Here is a 27,996-nt window from a genome sequence, read left to right on the forward strand (position 1 = left end):
GGTTTTGCTTATATTGGTACAAAAATTAAAAACAGCCTAAAAGTATACTAATAAAAGCTCATTGACTAAATTATGGTAGAATCTCTACAATGGAAATTTCCTTAGGAATTAAAAATGCTGCAGTAGTAGAATATGTAGTGATTGTACATGTTTATGATGTTCATAACATATTAGGTAAAAGGAACAGATTATAAAACAACATACTATGTGATCACATTTTAGAAAAGTATATACAGAAAATAAACTGAAAAGATGCACATAAAATGTAAACAGTGGTTCTTTCTGGGTAGTAGGACTACACTGGACTTTATTTTCCTTCTGTGTGTGTCTTTCATACTTTCTTAATTTTCTATTACCACATAATGTTTATGAATGATTTGAATGATTATGAAATAATTTTATGCAATTGCTTTTTAAGAAAGAAAAATATTAAAAAAAAAGTCTCACTGGCTAGGTGATCAGCTCCTTGAGGTCAGGGACTGTGAACAAATCTTTTTTTTAACCTCTAATACCACTGACTATTGTGTCTGGCAAACAAAAAGATGTCAATTAATACTTCTCAAAATGAAATCATAATACTTCAAACAAAACCTATAGGGCTAAAATAGGATGTTCATTATAAATATTTTCTCAGTGTGAGTTCTTTCTTTCTTTCTTTTTAAGATTTTTACTTATTTATTTGACAGAGACAGAGACAGAGAGAGCACCAGCAGGGGGAGCGGGAGAGGGAGAAGCAGACTCCCCGCTGAGCAAGGAGCCTGATGCAGGGCTCGATCCCGGGACCCTGAGATCATGACCTGAGCCGAAGGCAGACGCTTAACCAACTGAGCCACCCAGGCACCCTCAGTGTGATTTTTTAATAGGAAATTAAACTGTGACACAAACTAGAAATTATAGGTAGGTCAGGTTCGACATCAGTTACTTAAGCCCTGAATGATAGTACCTCATGTAAAGAACATCAAAATTTTACTAAATGTGCAGTTTGAGTACTTCTCTTAATTGAGCAATATATGTTGGGTGCTTTGTGATACTTTAGAATCTAAACATGTATAAATACTACTAAAAGGTATCTATAATAAGCATATCCAAACCAGAGCATAGGTTAGGAAATTTTTATTTCTGTATATTAATGATGTCAAAATAATAACAAAAATTTAGAACAATATACAGTGGCATCTGTGGAAACCCTAAGATAACTATAATATCTTTAATAATAATGCTTCATAGTTTTAATATTCTATGGTATTTCTATTTAAAAATCAGACTTTTCCCCATTATATAAGTATCTCTATAATTTTATGAATAATCTATCCAAATATGCAGAACAGGCCTTTGGGAGAGAAAAAAAATACACTCAATATTTTTCTTAACTGACACCTGACTAGGTTTTTTGTTTGTTTGTTTGTAACATAAATATGCTATGCTATCAGTTTTTATCTTCAATGATATATGAAAGATCCAAAATCAAATTGGCTGTCTCCACAGCCACCTGCAGGCCACTAAGCTTAGCAGTAAAACAGTCCAAGGTCAGGTTGTTGGCTGAGCCCGTAGCCTCATGTGGAAGGCAAGTTTGTGGTGCAAAGAGATGCCGAGTAGTCTTCAAGAAAGACCAGCGGAGTTCTTCCTGGCTATTGTATAGTCCACAGCCACATCTTGAAAGCAAATCTGGCCAGTTAACAACAGAGGGAGACTCTGCCTGAGCGGACCAAAAGTGTCCATACTTCATGTCAGTAAGAACTTCACCTCCATCATGTTCTAAAGAGCCAGCGACAGATTCTAATGCACTGCAGAATGCTTCAGTGATTAATTGAAGTTCTGTTTGAGTACATCCATCATCTTTGAGAATGCTTTCTGGCTCGTTACAAGTCTAAAGAGTAATAAAACCATTGAAAACACATACAGAGCAATATTATAAAAATGTTCCATAAAGATAAAACACTTGATCAGACGCTTATCATAATGTTACTATTTATGTTCAATTTCCTTAGGGGTTCAGCACAATGCTAATGGGCAAATATGGGTCAGCTGGCCAGGCTATTATCCCTTAATTGGGTTGGTTATAGTATAAATATATGCTAGTCATGTTATCAGAATGAATGAATCAGAGTAAACCCCATCATCCAGCTTACTCTGAATGACTGCCCAGTTGTGCCTCCTCAATATTTGAGGGACAAGGCATAATGCATATATCACAGGTTTTTATACACACAGGAGGAGGTTCCTGAAGGCTAATGTCCAAATACAGTACTTATTTATAGCTGGCAAAGTGTTTGAGATTTGTTTAAAATGAGAACACACATAATTATTAAGACAAAAGCCATTGAGGGACATGTGTAATTTTCACAGCAATGTTTTAAAAATAAGTAATTTCTTTAAATTAATGAAAAGGTAATATAATTTTAAACTTTTTTTTTGGTTCCACCATTCTAAAAAAGTTTCTCCTAGGGGCGCCTGGGTGGCTTAGTTAGTTAAACGTCTGCCTTCGGCTCAGGTCATGATCTCAGGGTCCTGGGATCGAGCCCCACGTAGGGCTCTTTGCTCAGTGGGGAGTCTCCTTCTCCCTCTGTGTTCTCTCTCTCTCCCAAATAAATGGAATATTTATAAATAAATAAAAAAGTTTCTCCTAGCAATTTCACTATAGAAAAATAATATATTAGCAAGCTAATAACCGAATGATAGTTAAAACCCATATCCAAACTATTCCAAAGCAGTGGCTGCTTTTTTTTTTTCTGCCCAGGAGGTGTGAACCAGATAAGACCATCTATGCTGCCTGTTCTTTTCCCATATTTTCAATGCTATATTGTTTCTTCAAAATCCTACTCATAAAACCTTCCTCCTCCAAAAAACTTTTCCAGTTTACTTAATTCCATTTGCAGACTATATTATTGTCATCAATACATGGGCACTCATTTTGTTTTTCAGAATGTATATTCTGATAACTTTTCATGAATGTGCTTTATCATCAAATAGATTTTAAATCATTTTGGGAAAAAGGGTGGGGCATATCTGTAAAAAAAACATTTACTCTTTCTCTAATCCTAGTCAGCCGCTGGAAGCTCTGCAGTCTCTCTCTCTCTTTCATTTTTAAAGTTCAATGCAGGGCTTGAACTCCCAACTCTGAGATCAAGACCTGCGCTGAGGTCAAGAGTCAGATGCTCAACTGACTGAGCCACTCAGGCGCTCCCTGCAGTCTCTTGATAACACTCCTGACTAACCAAAGAATCAGTTGCAAATATCTGGAAAACACATACTTTTTTGTATCCATTTTCAAAGAAAATAGGTCAGTATTTATGAAATAATCAGAACTATAATGCACTAAATTTATCTATTATCAGGAATATAGTTTCCTAAATGAACAAAAAAACATTCTATTTGATAGAACTTATAAATAGATACCAATTTAAAAATTATAATAGAATCTAATACTTGGAATGCATTATTAAATGAAACTAAGTCTTTTCTTGATAGTCCAGAAGGTACTGAAGTATTCTGTAGAAACTTAACACTTTCTTTTTTTTTTTTTCAAGATTTTATTTATTTATTTGACAGAGAGAGATAGCGAGAGCAGGAACACAAGCAGGGGGAGTGGGAGGGGGAGGAGCAGGCCTCCTGCCAAGCAGGGAGCCCGATGTGGGACTCGATCCCAGGACCCTGGGATCATGACCTGAGCCAAAGGCAGACACTTAACGACTGAGCCACCCAGGCGCCTGAATCTTAACACTTTCATTATGACTATCAATTATGATCGTACCACAGCAGTTGAAATCTCTAATACAACTTCCATTAACAGAATGCTCATTTCAATATGCAATATTTCAACAATACTCAAAGAATGTGATCATTTGGTGAAAGGATGGATTAATAATAATCATGGTGATAAAGATATTACCTTATATTTGCAACTGTTATTTTCCTCAAGTGTTTTCAAATACAAAATTTGAGTTAGACTACTGAGAAATTAAGCATTAAAGGCTCCAGGGTCATGTTACCCTGGTTTGGTTTATTATCTCATAAAACAAATGTCGCTGAGAATTCAGATAATCTGAGCAGGTCCATCTAACCTACCTTGTGTCTGATATATGCTGCCAAATGAGTTTCAGTACAGCCGCCTCCCAACAAAACACTCGGTTCCTTGATTGTCAACTGCAAAACATGCAGTGCGGTTTGACATGTGAGCTAAAAAAGAGGCGAATCATCAGAATCAGACATTGACATCAGATTCACAAAGAAATATAACCATGTTTTCAAGGGAACTTAGATAGTAGACTCAAAGAGCTGGATTTTAATTGCAAAAGAACAAAGCTTGTGTTGCCAAGGTTGTAATGTAATGAATACATTTTGGAATAATAAAGATTAGAGATTAAAGAAAAATATTTTAGCCAGATGTTTGTTTCCAGGGACCAGATTAATATCACCTTTCATATGCACTTAGCTCTTCAAACTGAGATTCACAAATGGATGGCCTCAAAATAACTGGGTCAGCAAGGTTTGCTAGTATTTCTACTAAAAAAAATTATTTCAGTCTAAATAAATTAGCTGTATACATGGTATAGAATTCCTTGCAAGTTGCTATGGAAGTAGTAACAGCTACAACCCAGTAGTAATAAAAAGAAAAACATAGAGACCTTTCATATTTATCAAGGATATATCCTTGAGTATATATAATCTTTAAGTTCGTGACCAATACCATAGGTTATCACTTCTCTTAAATAAGTTGCACGTGTTATTGCTGGTAGAAGACAACAAACTCTATCAAGAGGTGGATGATGGGTATGGCTGGGGAATTCATTTTTCTCAGTGAATTATTCATACACATTAGCATCAAAGAGTACACAGTTCAAGTTAATTGCTAAAAAAAGTTCACATGTCAAGGACTTTTAGATTGCATGTAAATATCAGAAATAACTGGTAGTGCTCGCCGAGTCTACTGTAATATCACAGGCAAGTAAATCTGCTTACTTGGGACTTTAATTCTGTCAGTTTTGTTGTTTTTGCTTTCTAAATCACCTGGGAAAGTTATGAAAAACAAAATACATAGCTCACACAAATTCTATTGTGTCTGACTATTTAACCGCGGCCTCAGCCCCTAAATAATGGAATTCAGAGTCTGTGACCTACCTTCAGCTCATTCCAAGCAGTGTCGTTTCTGCTGCAGAGCAGCAAGCTGCAGATAGTTGCTTCATTAGGAATAAGATGAAGAAAATGTTTGAAGCCAAATTTTGCAGGGCACAAATCTTTCACGCTTCCATAACTACTAGGAGAGATTGAGCCTAGGGAACCAATAGGCTGTGTTCCTGTTTTTTAAAGTTTAGAAAACACAAAACATATGAGTAAAGATGGAACATCCAATCATTAAAACTGATTCCTAGCCAATATAAAAGTCCCACACGCATACACTTTAAAACATGAAATATAGAATAAGATGCTTCTAAAACCTATAAAATAAGTAGTATTCTGCTATTAAGATGATATAGAAATAAAGCAAAGCAGAGGTTCTTTTGGTTTACAGACTTTGAACATCTGTTAGGAGCTATTTTATACTCTCTAGAAAAAGGCTCACAAAAATGTGCATACATTTTCTGGGAGCTTAAAAAATTTGCAAGAACCCAGAAAATAATCACCGAACAATTAGACTTCTTTGAATATTCTTTCTTCTGAAGCCTGAGTAAGGAATACTTGAGTAATCTGAAATTTAAGGATTAAAAAAACAAAACAAAACACCTACAGGATGTGTTACTTCACTTGGTGGATGCAACAGAGAGGGTCTGGCTCTACCGCTTACGAGCCACTGGACATGAAGCAAGTCACTCATATCATTTAACTTTTCTGGGTGGGCCTCCCCATAGGAGAGTAAAATGGGGATAATAATGTCTGCTTCACAAATAAAGCAAATCAAATGTTCAATGCTCTGTACGCCATGACAAACTTCAAACACACCACTGGCCCATGGACAATAACTCCACTACTTAATCCAGACCAATAAAGAGGAATTTTGTCTGAAAGAGGGAGAAAGGAGGTAATGTTAACCTAGATACACTAAGGAGGGTGGAAAACATAGTTTACCTAAGCCATGGGCTTGGTATAATTATTTTTTTCCCTTCCTTTTTATCTCAAAAGGTCACTGCTCCCAAGATCCAGGACTAAAGTTCTGGCTATTTATACCATGTTCTAGTTATATGCGGGATAAGTAAGAATTGTGGGGGTATAGAAACCCAGTGCCCACTTAAACTATTGTTTCTATGGCAAAATGTTTCACATCTTAATTTTTTTAGAGAGGGAGAGAGTGAATCTTAAGCAGGCTCCACGCCCAGCACAGAGCCTGATGTGGGGTTTGATCCCACAACCCCGAGATCATGACCTGAGCTGAATCCAAGAATTGGATGTGGATGCTCAACCGACTGAGCCACCCAGGCACCTGTTTCACATTTTTTTTTTTTAATTTTTGTTTATTTATTTATTTATTTTATTATGTTATATTAATCACTATACATGGTGGCATCACAATTCCGGACTTCCAGCTCTATTACAAAGCTGTCATCATCAAGACAGTATGGTACTGGCACAAAAACAGACACATAGATCAATGGAACAGAATAGAGAGCCCAGAAATGGACCCTCAACTCTATGGTCAACTAATCTTTGACAAAGCAGGAAAGAATGTCCAATGGAAAAAGACAGTCTCTTCAACAAATGGTGTTGGGAAAATTGGACAGCCACATGCAGAAGAATGAAACTGGACCATTTCCTTACACCACACACAAAAATAGACTCCAAATGGTTGAAAGACCTAAATGTGAGACAGGAGTCCATCAAAATCCTAAAGGAGAACACAGGCAGCAACCTCCTATTTCACATTTTAAAAACTAAATAATCTGTAATACCCAAATATTCACAACTGTAAAAGTCATGAAAAACCAGTAAATATTTAAAACTATGGGTCTGATCCAGAACATCAACCACAAGAGTTCCATGCAACTATTTCATTATTTCATAATAATTTCCACTTTGACAATCATGGGACATAGAGACAGGGCAATAACCCAGATATTAGGTATTCAATATTGGCATATGTACTACTACTTTTTGATGATTTATAACAACACTAAAAATAGTGAACTTTAACAATGGCTTAAGTCTGATAAATGTTGCAATCAATCGGAATAGAATGACTGCTATGTTGTCAATGCAATTAAAAAGATATTGAAAGTGGCTCAAATCATGAACTCTTTACATTGTCATGTTTCTTTGGCTGTAATAGGTGAACATCAGCCTTATGTCTGATTTTAATTTGTAAAATACAGTGAATTTCTTGCCTGTTGCAATTCTGTATCTTACCAAATATTAGTCAGTTCAACAAACATTTTAGAACACCTACTGTGGACCAGGCCTGTTGTCAGTGCTAAATATAAAAGATAATCCTGATTCTCAAGGAGCTCAGCTGGAAATATCTGGGATATTTAAAGGTAGCGTGCATGTGTGCCTGCACACATTCACCCACCTACCCACCCCTAATTAGGAATTACTATTTAGGCAGTACAGTAGTGAAGTAGAGAAGTGAAGAAAATTTTAGCTGCAAAATTACCTTCTGAATATAATGTGATTTCTACTTGTAAAATTCAAGTAGAAGAATTTTGTGTAAAGTATGAAACACCTTAGGATTATGAGGCTGTTAAACTTCTCAGTACTCTAAGATGTTTGGGGGGTTAATGGTTTTAGATTATAATAGACCCTAGTCTTCTCTGGGGCTGGAAAATACATAGAAATTGCCATAATCACTCAAGTTTTAGGAAGCGAACAGTACAGGGTGTTTCTTAGAAGCCACCTTTGCTGGCAGAAATGATACACATGCTGCAAGGTTGGCAGCTTCTAAAATTTTTCAAGATGTTAACAGTGACGCACACCAAGAATGTCTCCACTCAAAATAAGAGTGTGATTATTAACTGTAAGGGGCAAAAGCTGAAGGTGCTTTTTACCTGTCACTTTACTCAGGGGTTCCATCAGAGCCACTCCAACTCTGTCTACAGCAATTACACGGTGCATACTGAGAAACTGTTTTAAAGATGGGTGTATAACTTTTTGGCACATGACAAGATCTACGTGATCACCAACTAGCTGCCTTCCTAGGTTAAGCAACTGCTCCAGGGCTGCATTTTCAAGAGAGACCCCGGAACTGACCACCACAGTTCCTTCTCCAGTATCAGAGAGATCTCCAGATAAAGAAGCACAAAAGAGTGCCACCTTGAAGGCATCTGATTTTTTGATAGGTAAGGTCTTCATCAGTTGAACTTCTGACATTTCAATAAGTATTCCAGGGAATACAGAAGAATCTAGAACTCTTTGACCTTTTAAAGGCACAATTATACTCTTTCCTAAAAGGAGGCGGTCTTTGGCGTTGTCTGGAATTGTAAGCAAAAAGGCTCTCAGAACCAAAGCACTGATGTGGTCTGTTTCCTCTCTGGTGAGCATACCAGCGGGTTTACTTGTTACTATACTGCGCACCAAACAAAGGAGGGTCTGAGGCCTGCTAAAGTCAACTAGAATTCGACAACCACAGGACTCGGACTTGAGGTAACTGGTGCAGAGGCGTAAAAGGTGCTGGTTTAATTTAATAACAGTGGTGGGTGTCAAGCCTGTTCTCTGAAGATTTTCAATCAGATTGCAGCAAAGAATGGCCGTGAATAAGCCACAGTCACTGAAACACGACACATGATTCTGCATGGATGTCGTCAGGATCTTTAAAATGGGGTGGGTGACGGGAAGGCTGGAGAGCAGGGCCGACGAATGTGAGGTGGTGCGCACATAGCCTCCAAGCCCGTTGTGCACCTGCTTCAGCCTCCCCGAAGGGCCATAGCTGGATGTCAGGACTCCTTTCAAGACACAAAGTGTGGCCCTGACTCTCTCACTTGTCAGTGGTTCACTTTTACACAATGATGGCTTTTTAGCTTCTAAACGAGACATCTTACTTCCGGTGGCAAGTGGTGAAGACAGTTTTTATTTTGTTAGACATATTTTTCTATTTACTTCATTGTCATGGGTCTTGACATTTAGAGAAAAAAATTATCCTTCAAGAATGAAAGTCTTGAATATGCAGCACTGTGGCTTTAAAATTAAATAGCTCCAGGCTTATGAAGATAACTAGCATGTAATGACTTAGTGACTATTAGTAATTCCAAATATTTATTTTTATTTCATTCTTCAGTACTCTGTTGTTTGCCTCTAGGTTGAGATTTTATAGATTGTTTTGCAGCCTTCTGTATAAAGTATGTTCCAAGATGGACACCTACGAAAGACACCCCAGCTACAAGAAGCCAGTTCTTTCTAATCCAGCTGGTGTTTTTCATCTCTTCTTTCAATATCAAGCTCAGACTCAAAGATGCTTCCTTCTATAAGAAATAAAGGAAAAACATTTTAGAGAAATAAGTCCAAAACATTTAATAGAATGCAGCTTAATATTTTGATGCTCTGCTCCCTCTTTAGGAAAAGGAATTACCAACTGGCACAAGCCTCCACAAAATGAGAAATGTAAATCCACTCAGACTAAACAGTCATTCCTTTTTTCTTCAGTGAATCCCTCCAAGAAAAAGTACTGATATTTGAATGATTTTGGAATGCAGAACAACATAGCTAGAAAGCTTACAGTACAATTATTTGAATATGATATGCTTCTAGAAAAGAAATCCTACATTATAAAACTCATTATAAAATGCTGAGTCTTAAAAAAAAAAAATCCCAAATGTTTTTATTCTCTTACATCAAGATTTAATGTTATGTTTTCTTCTGTAACTTTGGTTTACTTGGAAAGCGTAGATCTGAACAAAGATACATGTACATCAAATCCTGCTTAAAAATAATTATGAAATAAGAGAACTGTCAGTCTCCCTACTATAGACACACTCTGTATTGTATAGGCCATCTCTAGCTGTATAAATCTGCATAGCACATTGTCCCAAAGAATAAACCATGTTTTCAATGTTGGGCTAACTTCAATGTAATTTTCTATAGTTTTATTCTATCAATCAACGATTGTCAGTTTTAATGTCCTACAACTGAATCCTCTCCAAGACTTTGGTTAATGACAGTAAATACAAAAACCAGGGGATATGCTATTTGACAAAGAGAAAAATAGGATCTGATTTGCAATTTGATCTCAAAAGGTCTAAATACCATAAAATGTAACATGTGCTCTCCTACTAGCTTTCTTAACAAGGTTGTAAATAAATAGTGTGCCTTGGGGCATAAAATCCTGACACTTTAATAATGTGTGGAAAAAATAAAAAATCTCAGGTCATGGACCTTATCTGTTGAGGTTAGGTGCTTTGAAGGTGAAGGTTCAGCCAATTATTATTTTTAGGAATATGGTAATTATGCTAATTACTTGGACAGTATTCAGCACAAATAAAACTAAGTGGACTACCAGACCATAGTACTAACTGAAGTAGACTATGGCACAGTGTGATACAGACCAAAAAGGTGATAGAAGAAGTGCAAAGAAGAGGTGAACAGAGGGAGGGAATGTTATTCGAAGCGTTATTTTGGTTACCACTCCTCCCCATTTAAAGGACTGTAACCATGGCAACTGGGCCCAAATAAAGGGAAGGCAATGATGGCTAGTTTTCTCTCTGCAATAAAGCTATAGTCATCTTTTTTTTATAGGACGAGGAAAAAAATCTTTCATCTTATGCCAGGAACAGCCAAGGTACTTAAATGTTATTTCAATGGTTATTTTAGATTCAGGAAAATCTGTGACATACATTTAAATGAAATCTTAGTGAAGTGACTTCCATACATTATTTTACATGTTACAGCACACATCCACACAAACCACAAATCATAACAAACTGTGATCAAGAAGATGACTTCTCCAGTTAAAAAAAAAAAAAAAGCATTTTCAATACCTAACAGTGACATGCAACTTTTCAAAAGTGGAATGTTAAGTTGGCACCTCTAACAGTCTTGTGGTGGTGAGACCAGTAACTACATCTTTTGGCTAGTATCTCTATAAAACGAGAAAGGGAGAAATCATTGAAAGTGTTGGTGACTCCCAAATCATTTTTAGGATGTCAAAACTTGCCGACTCGTGGGTCTAGATCCGGACAAAACAAGGTACAATTGAAAGAAAAGAAATGAACCAAATACTGGGCTGGCTTACAGAATATGTTTGGAAGTGCCAGTTTAGATCTGTTAAGACTCTTTTTTCCTAACACTGTGACCCACAGTTCCAAAGGCTATCATCACATGAACGACTCTGACTTCCTGGATGCATAGGCCTGGCAGATGGGCTTTTGCAGTAATGGATAACCTAATTAAAATATTAGTAAAACTTACATGACTGTATTCTAAATTTAGACACACATTATAAATTATGATTTAAAAAACTATAAACCATAATTTTCTCCTAAAAGGAACCAGGTTTCCTTGGAGAAATGGCTGATTCTAGGACTGAGGCAAGAAATACACAAGATGAGCTGACGACTTTTTTTGCCAAAAAATATACTTGGGTCATATCAAAGAGCACAGGAAAAAAACAGACACAGAAGTCAACTTGGAGGTCATCCAAGATGGTACAATTTGAGTCTTAAAAAGAATACTGATAGTAATACCTTGAGATAACTCAAATAATTTGCAAACTCATGAATTCATATTGTCATCAAACCCAAAAACCCTCATTGCTATTAGGGCACTAACTCACTTTTATAAAAACTGATAGAGGAAATAAAGCAGTTTTCTTGCTTTTCCTGATAAATGCATTTTGAGGGGTAACTGAATAGCTGATGAGGGGAAGTTGTTCTAGCTCATAAATGGAGAAGGAATGATAGAATTTGAACAGCATCATTTTGCAACCCCTAAGGAAATAATGGATTGGACCTTCATGGTGGTTGGCAAATTACAGTCCGTGGGCCACATCTTGCCCACCGCCTATTTTTGTAAATAAAGTCTTATTGGCTCATGCTCATGTATCATGTATGAATGCTTCTGTGCTACAACAGAAAGTTGAGTAGTTGAAATAAGAGACTGTATGGTCTGCAAAGCCTAAAATATTTACTATCTGGTCATTTATAGAAAAAAAGTTTCCAATGCCTAGATTAGAACAATGATCATAAATAATTTTTTTTAGAGAGTGTGTAGGGGTGAAGGGAGAGGGAGAGAGAGAGAGAGAGAGAATCCCAAGCAGGCTCCATGCCCATGACGGAACCTGTCACAGGGCTCAATCCCACAAACCTGAGATCATGACCTGAGCAGAAATCAAGAGTTAGACGCTTAACTGACTGAACCACCCAGGTGCCCAATCATAAATAAATTTCATAACAGATTTTATAATGGAGAGATCAGACTGATAATGCACTTAAATCTTAGCAACACTGAAAGTGGATCAGACATTAAATGTGAAACAATGTGATTCACTAGGATGTATACCATAGCACATACATGAAGTATTCTTTTTCAAGAAGAAAAAAAAGTAAATCAAAGCAGGCCTTCTGATCTAACTACCAGATTACAGGAGATATGGGAGAGCAAGAAACTTGTTAAAGGACAAAATAAGGACTCAATCAACCAAATTCAGAATGTGGGACATTCAAAAAGCAGACTGGGAGGGGAAATGTAGTGGTTGAAAAGATATATCTTTAAAATGCAACGTGTGGACCTTGTTTGGATTCCAATTCCAACAAACCACCACTAAAGGAGATTTTTTTATTTTTATTTTTATTTATTTATTTATTTATTTATTTATTTAAAATATTTTATTTATTTATTTGAGAGAGAGAGAGAGCACATGAGAGGGGGGAGGGTCAGAGGGAGAAGCAGACTCCCCGCTGAGGAGGGAGCCCGATGCGGGACTCGATCCTGGGACTCCAGGATCATGACCTGAGCCGATGGCAGTCGCTTAACCAACTGAGCCACCCAGGCGCCCTAAAGGAGATTTTTTTAAAAGATAAATTTGGAAATATGAACATGGCCCTGGGTATCCAATGATAGGAGTTACCATTAGTTTTTTCAGTGTGATAATGCACTTGTGATTGTGTGTATTTATCCTTAATGTTAAAAATACACATTGAAGCCTGGGATTTGCTTTAAAATACTGCAGTAATCAAAAAGGGGGTGGAGACAGAAGGATAGATAAAAGAAGATGGGCAAAATGTTGTTAAGTGTTAAAGCTGGGTGATGGATACTAGAGAGTTGAATATACTATCCTCTCTTTATTTTGGGGTATGTTTGCAATTTTCCATAATGAAAAGTAAAAATTATGGGGTGGCTCAGTTGGTTAAGCATCTGACTTGATTTCAGCTCAGGTCATGATCTCAGGGTCCTGAGATTGAGCCCCGCGTTGGGCTCCATGATCAGCAGGGAGTCTGCTTGTCTCCCTCTCCCCCTGCTTGCACCCTCTCTCTCTCTCCAAAATAAATAAATAAAGCTTTAAAAAAAGTAAAAATTAAAAAAATAATAAGGGACAAATAACAGTACATTCTTTTGATAGAATCAGTGTTTAACTCACTCTAAATCTGGTTTTAACATTTGCTCACCCCAAAGTTGTTCTAATATCTGTTTCTGCTTGCTTGATTGGCAGTGTTGGTCACTTAAGACTTCTAAATACTGCAGCACTGACATCCAAAATCTCTATTTTTACCTTAGTGTTTTAGAAAGATGCTTTCTTTTCTCAACTTTACTTTTTCTCTAGGAATACCTCAATAATATTCCTTGTATTTCTTTTCACAGAAGGAGAAACTACTTCCTTTCTTTTTTCAAAGTTTGGCTATAGCAGGGCCCCAAACTCTTATGAGAAGAATTAAAGGAAAAAAATGTCATAAGTAATATACCCATACACTATATCACACTATATATGTATTCTCTCTCCCTCTCTCTACACACACACACACACACCCACTCTCTCTAATGATCTCATTACAGTCTAGGAAAGCTAAAATCAAGCATCTAATAAACTCCTTAACTCTCTGCTCATGTGCACTAAAACTCCCTTTATGAACACAAATCTTACACAGAATGTCTTAGGGTTACTCTTTTACGTTATTAAGGTTCTGATATTTTACTATCTGGCTTTTTATTATTAAATAATTGTCTAATACTTAAACCATGCTCTTCCCTTTCTCTTTAAGAGCATTTAAAAATAAAATCTTGATTTAAAATAGTGTAATAAGAAATTATAATTTTATCATAAATCAAAATCATAGACCTCTTAAGAATGAGGAAAATCTTACTGAGGTCTTCTTTCTGTAAGAAGCAGGCCCTAAACTGACCTACCTTATGCCAAAATTTAAAGCATATTATTACTCACCACAAGGTCAAAATGGTATATTAAGGTAGAAAATGCTCCACAATTATAGGGTCACAGTTCTCTGTCTGGGGGCAGATGAGTTTCATAATTCAGAATTTCTGGGATTTTAGAAAAATAGTATAGTGTCTAGCACCCATTAATCAAACACAACAGTATTTCTGCAGTGAAACTAAATATTTCATATTGAGTGGGATAGACTGCAAACTGCCTCGTGTATTAAGGTCAAGTTTTGCTACCAAAGGAGTTATGACAAAATCTTTCGGATTTTGGAATTATAGTTAAGGGATTATAATCCTGAATTTTGTAACTGTATTCTCTTATTTCAGTGACTCTCAAAAGTAACAAATTATTTTGAAGGTAAAATATTAGATACTAGGGGTGCCTGGGTGGCTCAGTCGGTTGCGTCTGTCTTTCAGGTCATGATCCCGGGGTCCTGGTATTGCACCCTGCATTGGGCTCTTCGCTCAGTGTGGAGTCTGCTGGAGGATTCTCTCTCTGCACCTCCCCCACTTATGCTCGCTCTCTCTCTGTCTCAAATAAATAAATAAAATTTAAAAAAATTAGATACTAAAAAAATAGATACTAAAGATGAAATACAATTAGTTTTATTTGCCTTGGGAAGAAACAGAACAATAATAACATAGGAGAGAACTTTTGCAAGTTATAGATTTGTATGCTCTGGGATGGATTTATGGCAGGTAGACAACTGCTCTTTTGGACACACTCATGATCCTGGTGACATTGTTAATGAAAAGCACTGGACAAGTAATGGACTGTCCTCCTTTCATCCAAATGACTCTGCGAGGCAGCTGTCAAAGGTCTCTATAGAACAAACTTTTCTAGAAGCAACTGCAGAATAATATTGTGTCAGTGGGTCATAATAAAAACAACAGGTAACTTACCAACTTCAGCTTTTTCTTGCCAGAGCTCTAATTTTTAATTTTTTAAAAAAAGATTTTATTTATTTATTTATTTGTCAGAGAGAGAGAGCGCGCGCACAAGCACAAGCAGGGGGAGCAACAGGCTCAGTAAGAAGCAGGCTCCCGGCTGAGCAAGGAGCCTGATGCGGGACTCAGCCCCAGGATGCTGGGATCACGACCTGAGCTGAAGGCAGATGCTTAATCGACTGAGCCACCCAGGTGCCCCTATACTTTTTTAAAGATTGTATTTCCCATTGTTGTAATATACCATTTGGTTAACCAGATTAAACTGAACTTACCTGAAGATTCCAAGCCTATTTCCCTTCGATGTGATTCTTCTCAGGACATTCAAGTGCTGGACTATCTGGTGCAGAAACATCGTCCTTATTAGGCATTTGGAAAACAGGGCTGCTCTTGATTCTGTGCCATCCCAAATGTATGAACCCAACTAAAGGTACCATAACAATCAGAACTTTGTAGTTTCTCCAGAAGTTCTGAAAGCTCATAGTACTTCAGCAACAGTGCACCTAGGAAAAGGCCAACAGGTAAAGAAGGTAAGAACAAAACAACTCCCTCAAGTTACATCTACGAACTGCCACAAGGAGAATATTGCACTCTAATAAAAGCTGACTATTAAACATTTTTGGGTGCAATACAGTGTGATATTCATTAACAAAAAAGGATATGTTGTAGGCTCAAAGGGACAGCAGGAAGTCAGGCTTCAGAAACTTATAAAGCAATACAAACCTTTAGTTAAAGATTGTTAAAGGGGCCACATCACCTGCTAGAAAAGCTATATAAATCTTTGGAAATGCTCATGCATAGATATCATTTTCTTTATATAATTAATTATATATTCTCTGAGCCACAGTAAAATTAATTTAAAAAATACATTTAGTCAGAATTTTAACAGAAGAATCAAATGGTAATCCTTAAATATGCAGTAAGAATTAAGATTCTGCATTCTGACATGTAAGTGATGGTGTTTCAACTGAGATTGGGACAGTCATGCATGGATTCCAGTTGTAACAGGTGAATACTGGCATGGACTCTGAGTTAGGATGAATTAATGCCATTTCTATTTATGTCCTGAAGCAAAGGATTTTAGTGTTTACACTTATTACCTTTTTTTTTCCCTAAAGATTTTATTTATTTATTTGACAGAGAGACACAGCGAGAGAGGGAACACAAGCAGGGGGAGTGGGAGAGGGAGAAGCAGGCTTCCCGCAGACTCTACCCTACAGGGTTTACTCTCTACCCAGTTTACATAGAGAAATTGGGGCTAGTAACCTGCCTGTAGTTATAAAGCTAGGTTGTATTAAAAAAGATTCCTTTCCTCTGTCTGGTCTGAAATGCATGGGATGTGGTCCAAGAAGTCTGTTTTTGATGATCTGTTGGGTTTGGGAACTCGAGTCTGGACAACCTCTAAAGACTAATTATGTATTTTTTAATTTAAGGGACGCTCATAAGGCTTTAGTGATTAGCTTATAGACTTGTGATGGTATGAATGGGCCCACTTTCAAAGTTCCTTTCTGAGCACAGAAAGATAATAAATACTGCTCCATCATCTATGGAATATACTAAGAATTAGGTTCAATAGCATATATATGAGTTTCAGTATCATGCAATCTATTATGTTACAATAATTTTGTATGAGGGGCTCCTGGTTGGCTCCGTCGCTGGGCGTCTGCCTTCGGCTCAGGTCGTGGTCCCGGAGTCCTGGGATCGAGCCCCGCATCGGGCTCCCTGCTCAGCGGGAAGTCTGCTTCTCCCTCTCCCACTCCCCCTGCTTGTGTTCCCTCTCTCACTGTGTCTCTCTCTGTCAAATAAATAAAATCTTTAAAAAAAAATTTTGTATGAATGCCACTAGAAAAATGTCTGAACAGAACTTTTACTTATTCTTTCCCTTTTAAGTCAAGATTAAAATCTACTGCTAATGAGTTAAACACCTTAACCATCTCAGTGTTCCATGTGTATGAGAAACAAACTGAGGGTTCTAGAGGGGAGGGGGGTGGGGGGATGGGTTAGCCTGGTGATGGGTATTAAAGAGGGCACATATTTAATGGAGCACTGGGTGTTATACGCAAACAATGAATCATGGAACACTACATCAAAATAAATAAATAAATAAATAAATAAACAAACAAATAAATAAAAATATCATACAGCTTTATGTATGTATATGATTAAAATTTATACAAATGTTAAAAAAAAATAAACAGGGGGGCACATGGGTGGTTCAGTCAGCTGAGCATCCGACTCTTGATTTCCGCTCAGGTCATGATCTCAGGGTCGTGAGATCAGCCCTGTGTAGGGCTCCCTGCTCAGTGGGGAGTCTGCTTGGGATTCTCTCTCTCCCTCCTTCTGCCCCCACTGCCCTGCTCTCACATGTGCTCTTTTTAAAATAAGTAAATCTTTAAAAAAAAAAAAAAACAGAAAGCTTAGAGTTATGCCTATGTACATATATCATTTCCAACATTAGAAACCATTTCTCCCACTGTCCAAATTCACGTTTTGTAAGGACTTTGTTGTAAAACTTAAACTACTAGATGGCCTACTTTGTAACTGAAGTATTTTTGCCTTTTTCCTGTTCTATTTTTTTTTTTTTTTTTTAAGATTTTATTTGTCAGAGCTCACATAAGCAGGAGTGGCAGAGGGAGAAGTGAACTCCCTGCTGAGCAGGGAGCCCGATGCAGGACTCAATCCCAGGACCCTGGGACCATACCTGAGGTGAAGGCAGACACCTAACCAACTGAGCCACCCGGGCATCCCGCCTTTTTCCTATTCTTTTTTTTTTTTTTTTTTAAAGATTTATTTATTTATTTATTTGAGAGAGAGAGAATGAGAGAGCAAGCACATGAGAGGGGGGAGGGTCAGAGGGAGAAGCAGACTCCCTGCCGAGCAGGGAGCCCGATGCGGGACTCGATCCTGGGACTCCAGGATCATGACCTGAGCCGAAGGCAGTCGCTTAACCAACTGAGCCACCCAGGCGCCCCCGCCTTTTTCCTATTCTAAAGTGCTCTTGTATCCTATGACTTTTTGCAACGTTTAGGGACTGTACCTTTTATGGACATACTTATGTTCTATCTTTGGAGAAAGCCAATCACAATTAACTGTATCATTAACTTTCATTGTGAAGCCCACTGTACAAAATGCCTTTGAGATTTGAGGATACGCTAAAACCCTGGGTGATTTGGGAGTAATGAGGGAAGAACTATAGTAAGGATTACTTCATAGAGAGAAAGGACAGAGGCTATACCAGTTAACTGTCTTGTGTTGACTGATGTGACGTTTTTGTCCACAAAATACCTTCAATTAAAGGTTTTGAAGATACTGTCATTCATATCTAGTCTCATCAATACCTAAGGTGACTCCAACACCTTTGACACTCTCAACATGAGGTTATCAAGTCACATTACTTTTAATGGATGGCATCTCTTCTATTCACAGTTTACTTCTCCATGATCACTAACACAATTCAGTATTTGTCAGCTTTTTCCTGAATTATAAACTTCTGGGAAACAGCTTATAGAAAAGAGAATTGTTTGTATAAAAGAATAAAATAATAAAGTTGGGATGAAGAACTCAATAACTAAAATGCAGAACAAATTAAACTATATAACAGCAATGTTTGGGAAATTGTTGTATAGAATATTCTCTCCATGTAGAACATAGTATGTGATGTGATGTATCGTGAACCTACTTTGGGAAGAGTTTTGGATTAGCATCAAGATAGCTTACACTAATGACTCTTCAGGTCATCCAAGGGTTAAGGACAAAGGAGGCATTCCATTTTATTTACATTGTGTTTAACAGTCTATTATTCATTTCCATTAGGATTACTTAAGGAACTATGCATCTTTTTCTACATTTAGGCTTAGTTAAATCTGGGAATTATTATCTGTTTTGGTTGAAAACTCATTATTGGCCATTATCACCGAGGTCCAGTAACAGACTTCCTGGTTAGTAAATGATGTAGACTGATCTAATGATTAATTGCTTTAATGTTTATGCAACACCTACATGTCCCCATTTCCTCAAATTCTCCATATCTCATATACTGATTTGGCTAATGGGAGTGAGAGGCAGGTAACTATTTTCCAATGATTATTCTGTTGTACTCTGAGATGCTTGGAAAATGATCAGGATCAGGATGATTAGGGCTTTTTACTATGTAAGATACTTTTAGAGTTCTCACATTTAATCCAAATAAAAACACTACCACACTGTATGTATAACAGTCCATCACCACCAAGCCGGATGGAACTAGCAATCTTTTAAAATGGTACAGTAACTTTAACCTCCTTCATTTCTTTCATTTAATAGCTTTCCAGCACATCACATGTATCCAATTGCCTGAACAACCAACTTCCCAAGACAAGACACATTAGACTTTACTAAATAAGGCTCATTAGTTTTAAGAAAAAGACAACATAGTTTTGAAATTTGACATTCCATGTGGTAGTGAGGTAATGTGTTCCTTATTTTGTTCACATCTTCTTGTGGAGCTTTAAAATAAAATCAAACATATTTTGGGGATACAATTTTAACACCTTTTCCCTTCTCAATTCTTTTGAGGGATTTTTTCAAAATGAAAATTAGCATCCTGCCATTTCTAATATAACATAGACTTGTTTTTCAAAGTTAGAAAATACAGAAATAAGGAAAAGAAAGCTAAAAATGTCTGTCATCTTTTTGGTTTTAACAAAAATGTGATGACAATTTACATGCTGTTTTATAATCTTTTCTTCCCCCAAGAATATAAGTCTTCATTATCATTTCTGATAGCTGCATAGTTTTTGATTGTATGGAGGTAAGCTAATTTGATAGATAGACATTTGAGATTTGTTCAATGTTAAATTTATTGCTAAATATGTTATGGCAACAAATATTCTTGTAAATATTCCAGAGTCCTTGTTTACAGTCCCTATATGCTGCTTCTCAGGATAATATAAAGAATTACCAGATTTCTTCATTAATTCATTTTCCAAATGAACTTATGAGGTTTTTAAAACCTTGACTTTTACAAAGGTTCATGGTGCTGAGCAGAAGGGATACGGAGATTCAATTTGGGAAATGGGAAATTAGGCTGAATACAACTTATCTTGAGATGGTCCTTCCCTCAAAACACTTGGCAAATCAGTCCAAGTGCGATGGAACTATTTTACTGACACCAGAGATTTCTGAGTCTGAAACAAAACAAGACGGCACTCAAAATGATCAGATTTGATGAGCAGTAACAGGTTGATCGCTAAAAATAAGTTAGTCCTTGCTGTTTATTCATTGAGCTTTTCAATTGTGCTTGGAGTAAAGCTGCAACAGAAATGAGAGCAGAATGATTTTTCCTTCTCCTTACCCCTCTTTGGTACCTGCAACTGCCTTTTTCTTATCTTTTCTGAATCTTCTTTAAACGCACTCCTAAACAAACAAAGAAGGTATGGGACTCTTGGAAAGATGAGAGAAAGGAAGAGAAATAAAATTACTAAGTTTAGGTCAAGTAAAACAGCATTTATAGTTTTATTCATTGAAATGCCTTCTGTTAAGTTTAAAATATGTTTAGAGGCAATCTTTTTTTTTTTTTTTTAAAGATTTTATTTATTTGTCAGAGAGAGAACATGCACAAGAAGGGATAGCGACAGGCAGAGGGAGAAGCAGGCTCCCTGCTGAGCAAGGAGCCTGATAGCGGCCTCGATCCCAGGACCCTGGGATTATGACCCGAGCTGAAGGCAGATGCTCAACCAACTGAGCCACCCAGGCGTCCCTGTTTAGAGGCAATCTTAACACAGATTATGCTTTTATATACTCTCCTTTCAAAAATATGTATCTTGAATTATTCCAAAGGTTCCACATTTTTTATCTCATTTTGTTTTCATAGCAGTTTTATGAGGCCACTTTATAAATGAGGAAACACTAATAGATTGATTCCAAGATTATCGTCAGTTAATTGTGGTACTCAGCTTGGATTTTGGAGTCCTAAAAGTCTTGGCTGGTATTCTCTTAGGCTATTTTCGAAAGTCAAGAATTAGTGACCCAGCTTCGGCAGCAGAGTTAATCAGAATTTCCAGTGCATGATGATGGATGAGAAGAACATTCTGAGTGCATCGTGCACACCTGTAAGAGTCACTGAGGTCAACTATCCTAATGCATTAAGCCTGGCATGTTCTTCTGATTCTCATGTCAGGTATGTAAGAGGTTAACAGTGGTCTTGTGCCAACTTGTCCAAAATTAGAGTCTATATCCTCCAAATACACATCTGTGACCTACTAATAGTTGAGATTAGCTGCACTAATTTTAGTTTTCTTCAGCTCAGTTCTTAGTACAGAATGAATAGTAAGAGTTAATGAACAGAATGGGGAGAAGCTTGCTACATCTCCACCTTAATAAAATACTGTAATCTTCTGAGTACCTATAAATATAAAGGCCAAGAAAGGAAAACACTGAGATATATTACTTCAGACCACAAATATTGTTTAAAGTCAAGGCATTACTGTGTCTAAAGTAGCAACTTTCCCTCCCCCTAATTTGTATTACAGAAATTATTATCTCTTCAATTTCTACCACTAAGGCCTCTCACAGGCTTTTGTAGCTTGTTACATTCCAAGCTAAATGAAGGTTTCTAGGTGACAGAACTGGACAGTAAGGCAAAGGACAGAAAGGCAATTAAGCTTCCTACAAAATCCTAAACAGCCTAGCTCTAGCTATCAGTTTACTCTTTCTATGTAGCATCATGTCAATTAAAATCATCAAGTTTTGTTACTGGCCATTACTAAATTAGGCCTACAACAACCTGGATGCAGGAAATATTCTGTAAAAGGTTATCATTTTGCCTACTGGGCTTGCTGGGCGCCATCTGCTGGTCTTTTGGACACAGTGTAAGGTAGATTCTTCTCAGGTTTTCAGTACTGCTCTGCTAAAAGTATTTGAAAAACAGCAATTTTTATAGACTTCCACTGAATGTAATTTAAACGTGAAGAGGACATTAGACAGAATGTTACACAATTAGCCCAGATCTTGTGACTGTGATTATGTGATGAAGTTTACTGAAGCTGTATAATGACTTTTATGACAATGTTGGCTTAGATATTTGAGAATTCTTCATTTCTGAACTCCAATCTCTGATGCTAAAAATATCCTCAGTTTTTAATATGGCAGTTCAAATGCTGGCATTTTTTGTGTACACATTAGAAGGACTGTGTACTGTCTTCATGCTTATTCAACTGACTGGCATACTAGAAAGACCATCAGTTTCCTTTTTTCCCCTTTTTTATCTGTATCACCTAAAACACAGTTTTGCTGAATTTACATCTTGTAAAAACACACACATCAAATACAGTACTGTCGGCTCTTGATGAACTGAATGGATCATACCTGAGTTCTAAAGTTTCCATCTGCAAAATCCTACCACAATTCCCTCCCCTCCCTCAAGGTCGGCTTGACCTATACCCAGGAGCTATAGTGCTGACAGCACAGCTGGTCAGGAGTAGTCAAAAACACAGTGAAGGTCAACATAGTTATGTATAAGTATTTTGTGGTCTCTGCTACCTCTCCCATTACCGTGAATTCAACGTCTTTATGAATAAATAATATACTGAAAGCATCACAAGTTTTGTATGGGAGCTTTACTAATTGTCGACAGTCCAAAATGTGAACAGTGAATGAGTGATTAGGCGCTAATGAGGAAGAGAAAATCAGCTTACTGCAGGCTGTGGCTTATCAGAAAGGTTGTGGTGTTGTTTTACAGAGTTTAGACTTAAATGCATTCATGCATTCTCTTTTAAGTATACTTAATTTAAGTCTAAACTCTGTAAAACAACACTACAACCTTTCCATTCCCTTTCTGTTTTTACACCTGGCTGCCATTTGATGCTGAGGTTTGTGGGGGAAGGGGAGTGGGTATCATGCTGAAAGCCAGCTTGTTCCAGATTAAATGTGCAGTTAACTGGCCCCTTAGTGCTACAGCAGTGACTATGTACCCCTAGTTAGCTCTGAATCCCTAAAAAGGTGATTTCTATCTTCATCATTTTCAAGAGCTCTATTTTACTCTTCACCTCTGTTTCTGCAGCTAACCGAATATCCAGAAGAAATTATGGCTATTGGGTAGTAGCACCCTTAACTTCCTGTCTCACATGAAAAAACTGCTCCATCTCAGCTCTCATCTTAACCTCCTTCCCTGCTGTCTCTGAAGGGTTCTAACTCCACTATCCTTCTCTTACATCTCCCACCTCCCACTTATAACGGGTCTTTTTCCTCCACAAAACCTGACCATTTTTCCCCATTAAAAAGAACCAAAACAAGTTTCCTAAAGCAACTGCCCTTTCCCAGTCTCCCTTCCAGCTACTATACAATCGGATTCCTTTCAAATAATGAATCTTTTCCTAGAGTCACTTCCCACTTCCATTTTCAAACTCAACTAATCTGCTTTTGTTCTACTCTCCATGGAAACTGCTCTGACTGTGAAGATCACCAATCTCTCCCCTTACTTGATCTCTCAAGCATTTTGATGTGTTCCTGAAACTCCCTTAAGTACTTGGGACTCTCTGGTCTGTTCCTTGTCAGTCTCCTTTAATGGCCCCTTGGTTTCCATCCACCTATTCACCCTTATCAAAGATCTGTCCTTGGTCGTCTCTTCCCGTGTTCGTTCCCTGGGTGGTCTCATTCACATCCAAAGCTTCTATTACAGCACATCCATTAATGACGGCTGCACCTTCAACCCACATATCCAACTGCTACTGTTCACCTCTACCTGTACCCACAAACAGTCTAAACTCATTTCATATACATATGAATCCTCTTTCATTCCCAAACTGCTGTTCTACCTCTATTAACTGTTTCAGTTAAAAAAAAAAAAAAAAAAAAAGCATTACCCACCAAGCCTTTCAAGTCTGGATATAGTGGTCTCTGCCCTTTTCCTTGTATTCCTCATCAAATCAGTACCCCAGCCCTGACATTTGACATGACAATCTCAAATAACCTCTCCCCACAGTCACAGTCCAGACCCTCATCACTTCACATGACGTCCTTACTTATAATCCAGTGGCTCTCAAAGTGTGGTCCCCTTACCAGTAGCATTAGCATCATCAACTTATGAGAAATACAAATTCTTGGGCTGCCTCTGACCTACCAAGTCAGAAACTCTAAGGTGGGGTCCAGTAATCTGTTTTTTAAGTTAAAGTTAGAGAACCACTGCTCTAGTTTGCTCTTCACTAAATATACCCCACCCACTTAACAGCCATCTTGCAAAAAACCAAATGTGATTGTTTATGCTCTGCTTAGAAGCCATTCGTGATATTTTTGATTAGAAGGTGAAATCTAAATTTCTTAGTACAGCACAAGAGGCCCACCAGGATCTAGTCCTGGTTACCAGTTTTCAGAAGGTAAAGCACAGCAAATCGTCTTAGTAAGAATGCACTGTCGTGTAGTGTGATTAAGGGGATGAACTGTGGAATCCTACTGCCTGAGCTTTCAATCTCCACCTCAGCACTTTACAACTAGCTGTGACTTTGGATGAGTCCCTTAACCTCACTCACTGTGCCTCAGTTTCATCATCTGTAAAATGAGCGTAATAATGACTTCCATATCACAAGGTTGTTGTGAAGTTAGCACAGTACCTGGTACTTAGTCTGGACTCAGTGATTATTAGCTATTACTCTTGTTTTGGTTATTTCAAAAGGAATAGAGCCAATCTAAAGTATAGCAAGAAGAGGAGAGGACTGGAATACCTGCCCAGACTAAGGGAAGTGGTCTCCATAAAGGAGGCCCGTTTCTCTGGGCAGTTTCAGTTAGTCTAGATGTGAACAAAAATACCCCGATTCCCATGTAAGAGCTTGAGATCTCTAGGGTTACTTTGATTGGGGGGGGGAGGTGGATCTGTAATGATTCCAGGATGTTATAGGAAAGGTAAACTCCTACCAGTGAGAGCCGGGAAAGCTAATTGTGAAGGAAACAGGAAAACTCAGAGCAAAGCAGCAAAAACAGGGCTAGTAATTTTTTTCTTTGATAACAGTTAATAGAGTCCTAGTGGGCTCTATTTTCAGAAATGTTGGTTACTTTTTTTTTAAAGATTTATTTATTTTTAGAGAGAGAGAGAGGGGGAGAGCGAGAGATAGCAAGCGTGGGGGGAGGGATAGAGGGAGACAGAGTCTTAAGCAGACTCTGTGCTGAGCGCAGAGCCCGATGGGGAGCTCGATTTCATGACCCTGAGATCACAACCTGAGCCGAAACCAAGAGTCAGGTGCTTAACCCACTGAGCCACCCAGGAGCCCCCAGATATCTTTGTTACTTAACAGCAGAGGCATTAAGTAATGATGGGAATCCAATTCTAACCACCAAAAATTAATTATAATTTTGGGCAAATCACTTCTCTCCTGCCTCAATTTAATAATTTGTAATATCAGCTATGTTATGAAGATCACTACATATATACTTATATATTTATTGCTTAGTACAGTGTCTAGTATGTGGGAAGCACTCAATATATGGCAACTATTACTATTGGAAGTGTATTATCTTTAATACAAATTAACAGAAATAGGCACCTCTGGAGATTCCTGTCTGACCAAAGCAATTGTGTATTATCATCTAATACTTCAACTAATATTGGGTTATAATTTATAAAACTGAGGGATATTGTAAAGACAGATCCCAAAACAGTGTTTCTATCACTTAGGGTTTATCAATTTTCACTTCAAATATGTTCGAGATTAATTCTATTCAAATGTTTATACTTAGTGTCTACTAGGTGCTAGCAGGACATTAGGCTGGGTGGGGGCTAGGTGGGGGCTGGGGTGGGTGTGGTGGGACAACTAAGATGAATAAGGCATGATTCCTGTGCCCAAAGAGAATATAAGCTTAAGAAGAGAAAGGCAAAATCCAAATAACACATGATTAAACGCTGTATACGAGCAAAAAAAAAAAAAAAACAACACTGTAGAGATTAAAAGTCTTTACCAAGTTGACTAATTTTTCAAAACTTCTGGACTTCTCAGTTTCTCCTCTATCTTCCTCTGTTAGTCTCCATCTATTTTTATGTATCCATCTTTAGTTATAGAAGTCAGTATGTATAAAAACCAGTAACAGCCACCCACTGTAACAGAAGGTAGCAGCCATTTTTTTTTGTTTCTCTGTTATATTCTCAGTGCATAGCAAAAAGTGGAGCATCTTCCTCCCCTTGTCTTACCGGGTGGCTCATTCTTGTGCTTCAGCTCTTAGTTCAGATGTCACCTACCCAGAGAGCCTTTCTCTGAGCACCCAGTCTATAAAGTTTCTTCCCTCTCCCACTCCCATTATTCCCTAACACATCCTGCCATTACCTTCAAAGCCCTACTGTTGTAGTGAATGCTGTGATGGGCCACCTTGATCCCCTTTAAGAATGAAAGGCTTATTTCCCCAGGTCTTGGGACTGCTGAGACAGCCCTCAGTTGTTAGTCCCCTTCCAGGACTGACCTGGCTGAAAACAGCAGAGGTCACACCGTCTTTTCAGGACAACAGGCATCCAACGACTGCCCATGTATAAAGGCCTGGCTCTTCCCTCCAACGTGGAACACCTCTGAAGGGACAAACCAACACCAGAGTTCCCTTGGGACTGCACTGCAGCTTAACTTTTTCTATCTGCCAATTCCTGCTTCCTTTATTCCTTGGTAAGATCCAAAAGAGTCCTTGCTAATAAATGTCCTGCCCACAAATCTCCTCCTTAAGAGTCTGCTACCCAGGAAATCCAACCCAGGATAATCTGGAAACATCCTGTTCATTATCAGTGTACTTGTTTATTGTTTCTTCTCCCATCACTAGAATATAAGCTCCATGTGGTCAGGGACTATATCTGTCTTGGTCACTGCTGTATCTGCTAACTCAGCACAGTGTCACAAATATATATATGAATATAAATATAAATTGACAAGGTTAGTGAATGACTGAAACTGCCAGAATTGAGAGCCTCTGTAACAGCAACAGTATTTGGGCATGGTCCTATTCGGGGAAAAGATGAGTATGACCCAGGAGGTTTTCATCTCAAAAGGATTTCCATTCCCATAACGTCAAAAGTCCTGTGAGTCCTGCTTCTGCTTTCACACGGGGGGCACTAACCATGCTGTACAACAGTTCTGACGTCCAGTTCCACGTCAGAAAGTGGCCCTCACCCCCCAGACAGACACAGGCATACAGTGCCCTCTCCCTGCGAAAGAGTGACCGACGAATCACAGGTTCCAGCTAGCAGGTGGCAGCGCAGGTGCAATCGGTGCTTTCACTGTAACACCTTTTCCATCTCCTCCACGGTGTGGCGGCGCAGGTGGGAGAGGGAGGAGGGTCTACACCTGGAACTGTACCCACACTACTGGAAAACCTCCTAGCCATCCACATTCCTTCCCTCAACAAGCATTTACTGCCTATGGCTACGTTAAGGGTAGGTCTTTAGTTTTCCAAGGAGCCAGACTCCTCCTTGTCCCCGCCCCCAAATATCCTTCAACGAAGACACCAGTGACCTTCCTGAGAGGGGGCAGGGGGCACCAACAAGCCCACCTCCCTTCTCTTCGGCCAGGCAGAAAGCAGGTTTTCCCACCTGAGGTTCTAGCGCTCTCACCTGCCCACCAGCCGCTGAGTCTCCCTAGGCCGCCGCCACCAGCTAGCCCCATAGGCCGAGCCGCACGCAGCCGCCGCAGCCGGTCCTGCCAACCTGCGCTCGAAGCCTGGAGACAGAGCATGCGCAGCGCTGTGGTTGGCGCCAGCGCTGCTGAGAATCCGCTTTTCCGGGTTTTAGCGAGGTTCTCAGTCCAGAAAGCCTTTGCCAGAGAC

General features: G+C 38.3%; 2 protein-coding genes across 2 annotated transcripts in view; one reads left to right on the top strand and one right to left on the bottom strand.

The window, feature by feature from the left end:
- SLX4IP (SLX4 interacting protein) overlaps positions 1–27,996 on the top strand; it is a 286,122-nt gene that overhangs the window by 76,064 nt on the left and 182,062 nt on the right. The window lies entirely within an intron of this gene.
- On the bottom strand, positions 865–27,987 carry MKKS (McKusick-Kaufman syndrome). Its single transcript, XM_032419177.1, has 6 exons — positions 27,785–27,987; positions 15,510–15,737; positions 7,974–9,383; positions 5,119–5,294; positions 4,066–4,176; positions 865–1,867 (listed from the first exon to the last, which is right to left on the bottom strand). The coding sequence occupies exons 3-6, from the start codon at positions 8,956–8,958 to the stop codon at positions 1,427–1,429; spliced, it is 1,713 nt and encodes a 570-aa protein (XP_032275068.1). The 5' UTR covers positions 8,959–9,383; positions 15,510–15,737; positions 27,785–27,987; the 3' UTR covers positions 865–1,426.

Source organism: Phoca vitulina, unplaced genomic scaffold, assembly GCF_004348235.1.
Source record: "Phoca vitulina isolate PV1807 unplaced genomic scaffold, GSC_HSeal_1.0 scaffold22, whole genome shotgun sequence".
Classification (NCBI taxonomy): domain Eukaryota; kingdom Metazoa; phylum Chordata; class Mammalia; order Carnivora; family Phocidae; genus Phoca; species Phoca vitulina.